This window comes from Gymnodraco acuticeps, unplaced genomic scaffold (assembly GCF_902827175.1).
Source record: "Gymnodraco acuticeps unplaced genomic scaffold, fGymAcu1.1, whole genome shotgun sequence".
Classification (NCBI taxonomy): Eukaryota; Metazoa; Chordata; class Actinopteri; order Perciformes; family Bathydraconidae; genus Gymnodraco; species Gymnodraco acuticeps.
Genome location: NW_022990400.1, coordinates 273,271 through 288,057, shown reverse-complemented (window position 1 = coordinate 288,057; position 14,787 = coordinate 273,271). Strand labels below are relative to the sequence as shown.

Here is a 14,787-nt window from a genome sequence, read left to right as displayed (position 1 = left end):
ATTTGATTAGTAAGCCGTATTGAAGCACATTATCAAACGATGTATATTGTTTCCTACAAAAAGCACACGTGAACAGGTCCGAAAGCGAAAGGATTTTCAGATATTTCTCACTTGTAAAACAAAGGAATACACTACTATGTGAGTTTAGATTAGATATGACTCCCAGTTAATTTTTCATGTGGTTTATCACATTTGAAACAGTTAATATGCAATAGATTCACATATAGTTAGGATAATTGTGAAAACATTAATTTAACATGCTTACGAAGTAACTCTTGATGTATTACTAAAGAGATAAATTACATTTGGGCTCGTGCAAGTGTTTCTCTTTCCAGTGACGCTTATTTAAATGGTTACATGCAGATCAAGACAATGCACGTGTTAGCTAAAACGCCCATCTCCTATCTCACAACACGATTCCCACGTGAGACAGGCTAAATGTTTTTAGTGGCTGAATATTCAAATGTACAATTTACAACTATAAATACAAAATATCTGCAAACCACAGCATATGTGCTGATACAAATACGTCGCGTGCATGTAGCATATGTAGAGCTACAGGAACCAGGAAGGAAGCAGAGCGACACTGTCCCTTTAAATCTGTCCCTCTCTATCACAAATTATATCTGTCGAGAGCCATTTTTATTCTTTTTTCTGTGTCTATTTGATAATAAACGCAGCGAAACGACCCAGCTGACGCCTAACTAACTATACACACAGAAATACGGTGAATAAGAAGCAGCTTCCGGGCGTAAATCGAGCCTGAACGCTGTGTCTCTCTCAGGCACAATGGACAGGATCTTCCTGCTCTGTCCACACGGACTGTCTGAATGTGCTGCCTGTCTAAAAGAAGAAAACCCGCGCATTACTGTCGTAAAGCAGGCCGTTTGGAAACATGTGTAAGAAAAACATGCATACCCGATACCTTTTAGTTACACCTAACTTTCCGGGACAGTTTTTGTGAACGTTTTTGGACAGATATGTTGCCAGGACACTGCAGCTACTTTCCGCCAGCCAACCGTCCTCTGAGGCTGCCTTGACAACGCTGAAAAGTACCAGGATGTAGGACCTGGATGCGCGCGCGTGTGTATGCGTGTACTATACGTTGGACACACAGAGACAGCACAGTGAAACGCCCCCTTCTTTTCAAATCCTAGCAGAGAAATTAAAGCCTATCAATATAAAAAATGGTGACTTATCTTGCATGCATTAATTACAACCAGCCTGTCTTGCTTGTTAGGCCTAAGCTTGTTTTACTTCAATATTTAGTGACATTTGGAACAGTAGCCTACATACATAACCAATCTAAACAGCATCCAGAAAATGCACAGTGATTACATAAACAGGCAGTCACATATAGTCTTTACCAACTTGGAGCAGCTGCTGGACAAAGGTCCATTGATTTATTGGCTTTTTCTACAGATGACCTCGATTCGTGAGCAGAGCCATCAGGGATAGGGCCACAGTGCGATTTATGGTTGGAATATTATAATAATAATATAGGCTATCATACCAAATGTACATCATTGATGGGCTTAGCAGTAGGCCTACACACATCTCGTCATAAATCCAAATCTATTGTCAAGGGAATCTAAAACTAACATCTAAATTATAATAATTTAATTCCAGTATGAATTGAATAATTACAAATAACGTCAAAAAATAGGGCTGATACAATTATCCATTATCTATTTAGACGAACTGCAGTTGATTTGAGTAACATCAAACTGTTACAAATGTTCACTGTTCAGCTTCTAGCACATTTGCTGGTTTTCTTTGTCCTCTGAGAGAGCCAAATGAATGGGATTGGTCTACTGTTCAGACAAAACACGCCATTTGAATATTTCTGAGTATGTCAATTGGCCCTTGATTAAAGAACAAATTAATGACTTTAGCAAATACTGGGTATTTTTCTTTAAACAGTTAGCTGCAGCGCTATTTATAATCAAGCAAGCTATTATCTAGCATACCCACAATATAGCTCATTAAACACTAAACACAGGATTTCATTTAAAAACAGTATCCTTCAGGGGATCACCAGCACAACATATGAGCTGGAGCTCATCATGGGGCCCTGATTCCCCATGGACCCGCCTCGCGTTTTTAACCGATGCTCTGCCGAACCAAAGCGCTTCTGTCATCGCTTGGTTTTGTGAGAACAACCGCATTAGTATTAGCAGCTTATCAGTATTAGCGCCTGCTGCTACGTTTGCCCCCCCCCCCCCCCCCCCCCGGGTGGGTGTGCATTGTCGACGCTGCTACTGTCTCTTTAAATTTACCCAGGAGCCCCTTAAGGAGCCCCAGGGGCCCCTAGTCCGGCTCCCCACCCTGAAGACAAGCAAGAGCCTTAAAATACATTACTGGAGGCCTTCACCGAGGCGCCACCACACAGCGCAGCGCGGAGGAAGTGGATTTCCAGCGGAATACATGACTGTGTGATTTTATGAAAAGTTAACTTGGCTCCCGTGCGGGGCGCGTGGGGGACATCGTAGAGCACGGGCTCCTCCGCGAGCGCTTGCTGCCAGATGCGTGTCGAGCGGAGCCGAGCGGTGTGAACATGTCACTGTTGTAACATGTTGTTTCAGTGTGACATGTCCCGCTTCTGCGCTGCCTCACAGTGAAGAAGGAGGAACAGCAGCCACTATTAAACAGCGGCCAGGCCAGGGATGGAAGAGAAAGAGACGGGGGAGAGCGAGCCTGTGGACCTCCGGTGTGCCGAGCAGGCTGAGCTGCTCTCATTAATAATAAGCGGGGAGGAGGAAGCGACGCGAGAGGAGAGTGACTTGGGAGGTAAAGAAAAAACCTGGGGTTATTATTCTTGGTGTTTCTCACCGCAAAGTGGGACTGCGTGGCTGTCAGAGCCACGGCCATTGTCAGACAGCCAGTTAATCCGTGTAGGGACAATGCCATGGAGCAGCATGGCCCCTCCGTCTCTGTGGCTCCTATAAACAAAGGCTCAACAGCACGCAGGCAGGCGCAACAAGGCACTCGGGCGCCACCTAGTGGAGAGCACCGGTACCGGCAGACTCATACCAATGGATACACAATCATAATATGGGTTATTATTGGAATACATAATCCATATTATATGTTATACCGGCAGTGGCTCAGTCAGTAGGGGCTTGGACTGTGAGCCGTAGGGTCGCCGGTTCAAGTCCCCGAATAATGGAGTGTGGACTGCTACTTGGAGAGGTCCCAGTTCACCTCCTGCCCTGCTGTGGTGCCCTTGAGCAAGGCACCGGACATCCCCCTTCCCCCCCCCACTCCCATTGCTCCCCGGGCGCTGTACAATAGCTGCCCACTGCTCCTAGTACGAGACTCCTGGTTCTAGGATGGGTTAAAAGCAGAGAACACATGTCGCTGTGTGCTGTGTGCTCTACATGCATGACCATTAGAGAGGGTTTCACCCCTCCAATTCTTCTATTCTATTCTCATGAGATTCCTTTATGTAGGACTTTAAACTCTCAATTGACTTGAACAGTTTGCAAACTGTGTTTCAAAGTTGTTTTTATAAAGAGTGATAGTACTAGAAATCCAATTGGAAAATGTCCAGCAATGACAACTGAGAATATCACATTTTAATAACATCTCTAATTGATTCTTTCTTTCTTTAAATGTGCAATTTAAATCAAGGGAGGCCTGTGAACAACCACAATCTGTGTATGAAAGAATAGTCTCACGTTAAGGTAAACTACGCAATGGCCGGGACACAGAGAATAAAGCCTGATCCAAACATGTTTTTTTGTGGCTGATACCAAAGTTGTGTGAGTGTTTATGGGTCTGATATTTTTTCTTTATAGAAGCACATAATATTTCTATTTTTAATTATTGTGAACCAGATGCTATTCATTAAGATGTACATTAACAATGCACAATTTAAACTGTGTAACAGGCCTATTATTTATTTTTTAAATGAACAACTGTGGCATTCTTGTGTGCAATTCTCACACTTATAGAAACAGTAGATGTTGTTCCTAGTATAACAGTGGTACAATAAAAGAAGAATATTAATTGTTGATGTAATTTATATCATTCTTTAATGCATAAAAGTGGTAAAATAGCCCATATTAGGAACCGGTAACAGATGAAAAGTAGAACTGGTGATCCAAACTCATGAGGTTGCCTTTTGAGATGTTTAGCCACCATAACAACATGTAGATCACATCTCTCTTGTTTCTGTCAGATGACGACAGTCTTGCCAACGGCCATGAGGAGGAGTCAGAGGCCGGCATGGTCACGCCTGTCGGGTCCCCAGGCACCAGCTACTGGAGCATCACAGAGGGCCCGGACCAGCCCCCCCTGCTCTCCCCGGCCCCCGGGCCCTCCGGACGCAAACCCAGGGTCCAGAGAGCGTCGCGCCCGGGCCTGAGCCGCATCCCCGGCCGAGACCACCGCCGCTACTACCACGAATACTGGCGCAGCGAGTACCTGATGGACTTTGACCCCCAGCGGCACGGGATGATCTGCATGGTGTGCGGCAGCTCGCTGGCCACCCTGAAGCTCAGCACCATCAAGAGGCACATCCGACAGAAGCACCCGGACTCTCTGCTGTGGAGCTCCGCAGACAAGGAGGTCATCCGCTCGGGCTGGGAGAGCCACTTGAGTCTGGGCGGGGGTCATAGGGCATTCAGTTCTGCTGCGGGACCCTCGCCTGAGGAAGAGGAGGAGCAGCTGGACTCAGACCAACACAGTGCCGGTGGGTAGGAGCTTTCTACATGTCACACTTGGTGGCAGTGTGGCTTTATGTCTTGGCATGCTGGTGTGAGAGGAGAGGGTGATGTCCTGATTCAGTCCTGATGTATAGTTGGGCCTGCAGAGGGGGGAATGGGCCTGGACGAGACTCTTCTGAGGAAGCCTGTGGTATATATTTCAGATGAAGAAAACTAAAATCACATAATTGGATAATGTTTAAAAAAGCAATCTAATCCAGCCGTTTCACATACAAGGCAAAAAAAGCCAATACTATGCTTCTTCCAAAAAAAGGCCCAAAAGTACTTATTATACTGTGTTCCTGTGCTTCTGGTCTAATCTGATATTTCCAAATAGTCAAGCAGCACTGCTTAAATAAGCTATTTGTTCTACATTCAAACCAAGGAAACACTATTGACTCCAATGCACACATCCTGTTCATCAGTTAGCTTGAGAGGGTTTGGTATGGTTCTTTTGGAATAGAGCCAGGCTAGCCCCGATTTCAGTCTTTATTCTAAGCTAGACTGAATTAAAATAAGTGTATCTCTCAAAATGTAAATGAAATACCATCAGTGCCAATGGTTTCAGGGTTTGTTTGTGTAAGTGGCAGTAGGTATCACTAAGGGAAGGAAGGAGAGAAGAACACTGCTAGCTAGCTTACACTAATAATAGGCTTTTAAAGTGTATGGTAAGAAAGGAAATGCTACAGCTCTAAAGATTCCACCTTTAACCAGAGATGGCAAAAGTACACACATCCTTTACTATAGTACAAGTACAGATACACGTGTTCAAGAATACTCTGGCAAAGATTGAAGTACTGACCTAACTTTTTTACTCAAGTAAAAAATTAAGAAATATGGGCTTTGAAATGTACTTAACTAAAAAGTAGCCATATCTACCACCTGTTTTATAGAGTCAAGCTGGTGACTGGACCTCTCTTTATATTATTAGAACATTAAAGAACTTATATTTCAAACTGTAATACTGTCATTGTCATCATCATACATACACCGGTCGTGTTTTCTGTATGACATTAGGTTGAAAAAGGCGCGCAATGATTCTAAATAATAATAACCACGCCACCAAATGCAGATCAAAACTAAAGAAGAGCCTGTTTTGAAAATGTAAGAAGTAAAGGTAAAAAGTTGACAGAAAATAGTGGAGTAAAGTACGCATACCAGAAAAATGTACTCAAGTATAGGAACAAAGTATTTGTCCTTCACTTCTTCCCACCTCGGTCTTTAACCGGACTTTCTGTGATCTTAAAGCACGACGGTCAGGTAGCTACAGCAGGGCAGAGCTACAGGGTTCAGACCTGGTTCAGACACTGGAGCAGTGTGTCCAACATACACTGACTTCATTTGAGCCACGTAGCGTTGGAGGCCAGCCCACAGGGGCTTCCTTCCTGTAAAGGCCTTGGTTTTCTGCTTTCAGTAACAACAAGTACTTCCCTTTTCATGTTTTCATGATCACTGTGGATTAGCATCGGCGTCCTCTAACCCCGTCGTGTGAATGTAGCAGTTACATTCAAAGAGAATTACTGTGCATCAATCCCACTTGAAATGAAATCTGAAAAGAAATACTGAAATCGGTCAAACAGGTCCATTTAAATGTTTGAACTGATCATTTCTAAGTGAATAAGTGTCTCTTCTTTTGCAGTTAAAGTGTCACCCCCAACAAGTGCACATTTAGGTCTAAGAAAAAAGGGTTTATTTTGGGGAAAAACATGTATTGTTTCATTCCAGTGTAGTTATAAGGACTTTATTTCAAATAAAATGTTCCTGTTTGATTGAAAATAAATCCCTCCCTATCTGTTTATTCATCAAATGAAATGTAGCTGATGCCTTCCCTTATTCCCACATCATTTGCTTATTTCAACATGTGTCATGTGCTCATAAAGGACGGCATGTAATCAATATGATCACGTTGTTATCTCTGTGTTCAAACGGTGAAACAGGCCATCCAAGTGTTAAGAAGGAAACTAAAGAACCCTCTGGCATTTGAAGGTAGACAACATTGCTCCTCCCCAAACAAGCTTCAAACTTAGTTTTGTTTTACATGTTCTAAATCCAGCAGAACCCCTGGAGCCTTTGACCCCCCAGGAGCAGCCTCAACAACCCCCCAGTCTGTCTCCTGGCTCTGATGAGGGTGAAGCCCCCCCGCCCCAGGAGGAGGAGCAGGAAGAGGAGGAGGGGGAGGAGCAGGACGGCCCCGGGCCCTCGGCCCAGACTCTGGAGCGCTACCTGAACGACTCGCTGCACGCCTGGTTCCGCCAGGAGTTCCTGATGGAGTACGAGGCGGAGGCAGGCCGGCTGCTCTGCATGGTGTGTGGGGGGGAGCTGCCCTCGCTACACCTGGACCACATCAAGAGCCACGTGCTGGACACACACCCACACTCCCTGGTGTTCAGCTCCGAGGAGAAGCACTGCATCCTGCAGGCCTGGGCCCAGGCTCACGGTAAGAGCACAGTCTCTGACCTATCGTCAGGATAGTTCATCCTATCATTCAGTCTTATCTGAAATGTGCTGACGTCACACACACAATCAAAGAGTCCATCAACCCTTTTTATCACTACGTATCGGGATCAGTGTTGCCCTGGTAACAGGGTGAGCCCCGTCACCCTCTTGAGTCTTCCAACACGGCCCCCACCCGACCAAAGTCCATGTCTGTTGATTTTAGGAGCATTAGCAACAATGTAACCATAAAGAGCAACAGTTCCCTCAGACCCCACCGGCACATTTGGGGTTTGAGTAGAGTAACAAAGCAGTGTTCATCCTCACAATGGAGGAACTGGACAGGCAGTATACTGTATGCCTGCCCTACACCCATGTGACACATGTTCAATGTATTTATTTAAGAGCATTTTTTGTGAATAAAGCAGTCCATCTTTTTTATATTATTATAATATATTATAATTATATTAGTAGCATAAGAATGCCTTATTCTTTTAATTGTATTATTAGTTTATTTAACCCTGCACATTAATAAACATGAACATTAATAAGGATTTATCCTAGAGGCTATTTTCCATTTAGAAATGAACATTTAAGAAACAATGTATTGCACACATGTTTGGGATATATTGTCCTACCAACTGTAGTTATTGTGAAAAGTCACTCATCTTTGTGTGTCTTCTAATCCTCATGTGTTGTATGATTCTCTGTCCCATCACAGAAGAGTCAGAAACCTCAATCAAATCAGAGCCGGACACCAAAGAGGGGGGGGTGGAGCTATTTGCTCAGGAGGTGGGGGCCCTGCAGCTCCACACGGACCTGTACCCCGAAGGCGACGGCACTTTAACTCAGGACACTTGTCTCATCGGTGAGGACGGGGGGGTAGGAGCTCCTCAGCAGGGACCCCCGCCCCCCCGGCAGCCCAGGAAGAGGCGGCTGCGCATGGGGGACCCGTGGCGGCTCCGCCTGGACTACCTGGTGGCCTATGGGCCCCCGGGCCGGGGCACCTACTGCATGGTGTGCTCTCAGGTGCTGCAGGAGATCAAGGTGAGCAGCTTTCGCAGACACATCCAGGAGTGTCACCCCGAGACCACCACCCTGAGCCGGGGGGAGAGGGAGGCCATGGCCGCCGCCTGGACCAAAGACTACCCCAGCGAGGGCTCGCACATTCAGAACGGTGTGTAGGATGTTTTTATTTGATCGTGAATATTCCCCTTGAGATTCAGAACGTGTTTAAGTTGGGTACATCGATACTTTAGTTATCCAAATGGTTTTGTCACAGCAGCATTTTGACAGTCAATGTACAAGAATTGCAACATTTCTTAACAATAGAAACTAATTAAATAAACATCAAAAGCAATATATACATATTCACATTGAAAAGACATATATTCAGAAGAGAATCTATAGCAGTATAACCTTTAGAGTCTATATCAAATAAATGAATTATTATTATAACAAACAATACAGAATATATAATTATTATTATTATTTACTAGAAACAATAGCAGCAAGAAATTGAATGTTAAACTATTAAATGATACAAATGAATATATAGCTCCAACAAATATCCTACTATAATGATACAATTAGAGCTATAGCCATGATGCTGAATTCACCATGTGAGTTGGCAAACAAAAGTATGGAGGTTTCATTTTGTGTTTACCTACAGCCTACCTACACATTCCTCGTACATGTAAACCTACCTGGTAATAAACCTGTTTCTTATTCTGAGCCAGAGGTGGGAGAAGTACTCAGATCTTGTACTTGAGTAAAAGTAGAAGTACATGAAAGTGTTCTCAAAGCTGGTGAAGGTGCAGCTAGTTTGAATGACTTTGTATACTGCAGGGTAGCTGGTGGATTTACTCCAGGTGGAACTAAAGGTATTAAATACATGTAGTGGAGTAGAAGTACACCATGTACCTCTGAACTGTAGTGGAGTAGAAGTACACCATGTACCTCTGAACTGTAGAGGAGTAGAAGTACACCATGTACCTCTGAACTGTAGAGGAGTAGAAGTACACCATGTACCTCTGAACTGTAGTGGAGTAGAAGTACACCATGTACCTCTGAACTGCAGTGGAGTAGAAGTACACCATGTACCTCTGAACTGTAGAGGAGTAGAAGTACACCATGTACCTCTGAACTGTAGAGGAGTAGAAGTACACCATGTACCTCTGAACTGCAGTGGAGTAGAAGTACACCATGTACCTCTGAACTGTAGAGGAGTAGAAGTACACCATGTACCTCTGAACTGTAGAGGAGTAGAAGTACACCATGTACCTCTGAACTGTAGTGGAGTAGAAGTACACCATGTACCTCTGAACTGTAGAGGAGTAGAAGTACACCATGTACCTCTGAACTGCAGTGGAGTAGAAGTACACCATTTACCTCTGAACTGTAGTGGAGTAGAAGTACACCATGTACCTCTGAACTGTAGTGGAGTAGAAGTACACCATGTACCTCTGAACTGTAGAGGAGTAGAAGTACACCATGTACCTCTGAACTGTAGAGGAGTAGAAGTACACCATGTACCTCTGAACTGTAGAGGAGTAGAAGTACACCATGTACCTCTGAACTGTAGTGGAGTAGAAGTACACCATGTACCTCTGAACTGTAGTGGAGTAGAAGTACACCATGTACCTCTGAACTGTAGTGGAGTAGAAGTACACCATGTACCTCTGAACTGTAGTGGAGTAGAAGTACACCATGTACCTCTGAACTGTAGTGGAGTAGAAGTACACCATGTACCTCTGAACTGTAGTGGAGTAGAAGTACACCATGTACCTCTGAACTGCAGTGGAGTAGAAGTACACCATGTAGCTCTGAACTGTAGTGGAGTAGAAGTACACCATGTACCTCTGAACTGTAGAGGAGTAGAAGTACACCATGTACCTCTGAACTGTAGAGGAGTAGAAGTACACCATGTACCTCTGAACTGTAGAGGAGTAGAAGTACACCATGTACCTCTGAACTGTAGAGGAGTAGAAGTACACCATGTAGCTCTGAACTGTAGTGGAGTAGAAGTACACCATGTACCTCTGAACTGTAGAGGAGTAGAAGTACACCATGTACCTCTGAACTGTAGAGGAGTAGAAGTACACCATGTACCTCTGAACTGTAGAGGAGTAGAAGTACACCATGTACCTCTGAACTGTAGTGGAGTAGAAGTACACCATGTACCTCTGACCTGTAGTGGAGTAGAAGTACACCATGTACCTCTGAACTGTAGTGGAGTAGAAGTACACCATGTACCTCTGAACTGTAGTGGAGTAGAAGTACACCATGTACCTCTGAACTGTAGTGGAGTAGAAGTACACCATGTACCTCTGAACTGTAGTGGAGTAGAAGTACACCATGTACCTCTGAACTGTAGTGGAGTAGAAGTACACCATGTACCTCTGAACTGTAGAGGAGTAGAAGTACACCATGTACCTCTGAACTGTAGTGGAGTAGAAGTACACCATGTACCTCTGAACTGTAGTGGAGTAGAAGTACACCATGTACCTCTGAACTGTAGTGGAGTAGAAGTACACCATGTACCTCTGAACTGTAGAGGAGTAGAAGTACACCATGTACCTCTGAACTGCAGTGGAGTAGAAGTACACCATGTACCTCTGAACTGCAGTGGAGTAGAAGTACACCATGTAGCTCTGAACTGTAGTGGAGTAGAAGTACACCATGTACCTCTGAACTGTAGAGAAGTAGAAGTACACCATGTACCTCTGAACTGTAGAGGAGTAGAAGTACACCATGTACCTCTGAACTGTAGAGAAGTAGAAGTACACCATGTACCTCTGAACTGTAGTGGAGTAGAAGTACACCATGTACCTCTGAACTGTAGAGGAGTAGAAGTACACCATGTACCTCTGAACTGTAGAGGAGTAGAAGTACACCATGTAGCTCTGAACTGTAGTGGAGTAGAAGTACACCATGTACCTCTGAACTGTAGAGGAGTAGAAGTACACCATGTACCTCTGAACTGTAGAGGAGTAGAAGTACACCATGTACCTCTGAACTGTAGTGGAGTAGAAGTACACAGTAGCAAAGAATGGAAATACTCAAGTAAAGTACAAGTGCCTCAAAATTGTACTTGAGTACAGTACTTGAGTAAATGTACTTAGTTACTTTACAACACTGGCTACAGCGTTACCTCTCTCTGTTTCATCAGAAACCCCCCCGAGTGAAGCTGAGGTCCTGAACCCCCCGGGAGAGACGGACGAGGACAGCCCCCCCGATGTCAGGACGCACGGCAAAGTGATAAAGAAGGAGGAGGGCGTGAGCGCAGCCAAGAGTAAACCCAGGGAGGAGGGCGCCGCGGGCCCCCCTCCACGTCACAGCCACTACCCCGGCAAGGACCAGCGCAGGAACTACCAGGTGCGCTGGAGGCGGGACTTTCTGATGGACTACGACTGCCGGAGACACGGCCTCACCTGCATGGTGTGCGGCGCCACGCTGGCCACGCTGAAGGTCAGCACCATCAAGAGGCACGTGCAGCAGGTGCACCCCCACTCCCTGTTCTACAGCGCCCAGGAGAGGCAGCAGGCCCTGCTTAGCTACAGCCAGACGGCCCCCAGCTTCACACACTCAGAGGACTGCTGCTCCCCCCAGGACCACGGCCCCACTCAGCCGGCCCCCGCCACAGCACACTCTGGCACTTAGAAAGGGCCTCCGTCCGTCGCTACTCGCGTGGCCCCTGGTCAGAAACAGCCCTCCCTCTTCTTTTTAACCCTGCTGTCGTGTTCGTTCCCTTACTTTGGTGTTCCTGGTCAAATGGGACCTGTCTGCTTTAACTGCACTTACATTAACACAAAAACTTACCACCAAATTGTATTTAACACCCTATTAATCTTTAAACAATGTCTCAGACAGGTTTACATGAATAACTGCAGTGAGTATACAAAGAATAGACAGTGAAAATGTATTCCAAAATCAACATGGTTGTTGATTTGTGGAGTGTACTCTGATGGATGAACATCATCTAGGGTTATCCATTCATTTCCTATGGGGCTCCTTTTTGAACCGCAACATCAAAGTTGACTAAACCACTCAAAACTCGATGAAAGTGGTGATCAGAATTGATTGATGAAAGGAGTAGAATGGTCAGATTTGACCCAAACACACAGAGAAATGTGTTTTTTGTCGAACAGGGTTTTATTCTATTCTTGCTTTGGTCCTAATCTCTACTTTGCAGGTGCAGAGTAAAGCGTTTTGGAAAATGGACAAAATCTGAGAATAACACTAAGGTTGACAAATACTGCAATTGTCCCTTTTTCCCCCTTCTTTCAAAATGTTGGTACTAAAGGGGCAGGTAGGAAATGTCACAACCTTAAAATATCACAACCTTAATGTCATGGCCTAAAAAAAGAAAGTCCGGTTCAGCTCTATGTGAACCTTTTTAGATTTAGTAATAAATTATAATACAAATGATGTAACAAAAACCCTTTCTCACGCCAGAAGCTAGATGAACCCTCTAAATGTGTGCCCAAAATGATGGTAAACCTTTCAAAAGGAGCTGGGTAATTATCCCAGCAGAGGAAAGAACAGCAAGGGGGAACCAAGATTGAACATGACCAGCACTCACCTGCCTAGTGATGTAGGAGAGCCCAGAGTCAAATAAGGTCAATCATTTGTACTCAAATAACCTGACAGATTACACATGGCATCTGATTAAGAAAACAGTTGACCTCCGCTACTAGTACAAATCACATGAAATCTGAAGGCCTGCGGTCAAATAGACACAAATAAATGTTTTTTTCTTGGCCTGATGGCATTTACCATCAAGCTCAAGAAGAAATGTGAAAGAGAATTCATAAAAACTTAATAAATGAGGCAAAGACAGAGCGGTGTTCAGAGGCACTGACATTAGCCTACATGCTAATGTGACAGCTGTATGTTGGTTAGCATTTAGAGGATTCAAACCGCTCTTATCATGGCTTCCACTCAGATACATCCGGGGAAATTCCATTTGGAACCTTCCTAAGCAAAAACCATTTAACCGCGGCCCACACTTTGTGACGTGCTAATTTTTGGCGCTATTGTGGCCGGCTAGCGTTAGCATGTTAATGGGTAGCCATCATGCTAGCAGTTAACTCACCAGGTACAGTTTATCACCCACTCGCCCCGCAATAAGTCACTTTTCAACCAATCCATTAGTAAATCTGCTGGGTGATTTAGTGCTAAATGAACTGTGGTGAGTTTAAACACCAACAGCCAAGTTCCTTTTGATTTCCCACTAATAGGAAAAAGGGGCTTAAGGAATTCAAACTCCTGTTAGTATTTAATATTAATAGTTCATATTTTCTTCCTACAAATTGGCTTATTTGAAGTCATGGTACATGCTTACTACCTAATAGAATGTTCCAGGGCTTGTTTCTGGTCAGGGCCTGAGTCTCAGGAAGTTGAAAAGTCTTCGGTGAGGCCGAGGTGAGTTGGTTTTATGATGATGTGTCTGAAGACAACACAGCACTTTGTCCCCAAAAATGTACTTAACCGCAGCTGTCCTGTCCAGCTGAATGAGACTCTGATGTTATTGCTGAAGACAATGAATGCCAGCGTGCAGTCGCTCTATTTAATTCCTTTTTTACAGTGGAGGAGACCCTGTCTCTCATCGTTATGAGATATGTTATCTCTCCGTCAGTCACCGGCCTGCATCTTACCATCATCTACTAGCTAAAACTGCACAAAAAAAGGATATGTAAATATATGAAAAAATCGAGTTATTTTTCCTTTATACAAGCACTTTTATGCACCCTGGTTTCTACGAAGCGTGTTGGTTATTATGTCCAGTTTTTCTACTTCAATCGTGATTCAACAAAGACTTTGTCCTCTGACGGCTGGAGAGTGTTTCTTGGACTTTCACTTTGGTACTGCTTTATTTTACCTTTCACTGTACAACATGTATGCAACAGACGATGTTGAGGAATAATTTCAGCTGTCAAAGAAAGAAAAGTCATAAAATGTCACATCTTCACCTGGAAAATGTAACTCAGGGATTCTGTTTTCATCAACAACCATTTCATCCGTTATCTTTTAGAGGCGTGATACGTGTCAGCTTTGGTTGTCTAGGTGATGCTATGAAGACAGCAGAGTAGTAGGGCTACTGTTAAAGCAAACCAGGAAGTGGAATTCTATTATATTTGAGAAAGTCTGAATTTAGAAAATAAATTATATAATATAAGAAATGTGTTGTATTTTGAGAAAAATATAATATTAAAAGAAATAATATAATTAATGTAATATGTGTAATGTCAGAAGAGAATCTGAATTTGGAGGTAAAAGTCATGTTACAATTAAACAAAAGACTTATAATATCAAGCTAAACAAGTCATATTTTGAGGGAAAAGACTACATATTTTTACACTTCATTGTTTTCTTAATTCTTCTCTTAACAGTGCCCTTAATACTCTGGTGTTGACAGAATTTGCTCAGTTGAAGCTTTTGATCATGACGTGATAATGAAGGACTCTGACAGAGAGACACTGTCAGATCTCAGTCCAATGTTCCACTTTGGCTAAGAATAGCCCCCCCTGTCACTCTGGAAGAGTTCTGATATAGCACTTAATTATTTAAAAAATGAAGTAACAGTGAAATGAATGTGTGTGTGTGTGTGTGTGTGTGTGTGTGTGTGTGTGTGTGTGTGTGT

The 14,787-nt window shown here is 43.9% G+C and overlaps 2 protein-coding genes across 5 annotated transcripts in view; one reads left to right on the top strand and one right to left on the bottom strand.

Annotated features, from left to right (window-relative positions):
• The window catches only part of si:dkey-28a3.2, a 16,468-nt gene extending 13,528 nt beyond the window's left edge, over positions 1 to 2,940 (bottom strand). Inside the window, exon 1 of one of the 3 annotated variants that reach the window (XM_034224824.1) lies at positions 2,833 to 2,940. The gene's annotated coding sequence lies outside the window, so the exon portion shown is untranslated. Of the gene's footprint in view, positions 1 to 918; positions 1,055 to 2,832 lie in introns of those variants that run through there. The other 2 variants (XM_034224823.1, XM_034224825.1) reach the window with 2 other exon arrangements.
• Positions 2,295 to 14,787, top strand: si:dkey-106g10.7 (uncharacterized protein C11orf95). 2 transcript variants are annotated; one of them, XM_034224827.1, is made up of 5 exons: positions 2,295 to 2,790; positions 4,184 to 4,696; positions 6,766 to 7,146; positions 7,864 to 8,319; positions 11,314 to 14,787. In XM_034224827.1, exons 1-5 carry the CDS (start codon positions 2,667 to 2,669, stop codon positions 11,802 to 11,804), a joined length of 1,965 nt encoding a protein of 654 aa, XP_034080718.1. In that variant the 5' UTR covers positions 2,295 to 2,666; the 3' UTR covers positions 11,805 to 14,787. The 2 variants fall into 2 exon arrangements, with proteins under 2 accessions (XP_034080718.1, XP_034080717.1); XM_034224826.1 differs by having other exon boundaries at positions 6,763 to 7,146.

Bases quoted from the DNA above. Each gene is read 5' to 3' on its own strand.
- si:dkey-106g10.7 (XM_034224826.1), top strand. From the start codon at position 2,667: ATGGAAGAGAAAGAGACGGGGGAGAGCGAGCCTGTGGACCTCCGGTGT. The intron at 2,791-4,183 runs GTAAAGAAAAAA...TGTTTCTGTCAG, and splicing joins AGAGGAGAGTGACTTGGGAG to ATGACGACAGTCTTGCCAAC. The intron at 4,697-6,762 runs GTGGGTAGGAGC...TTCTAAATCCAG, and splicing joins CTCAGACCAACACAGTGCCG to CAGAACCCCTGGAGCCTTTG.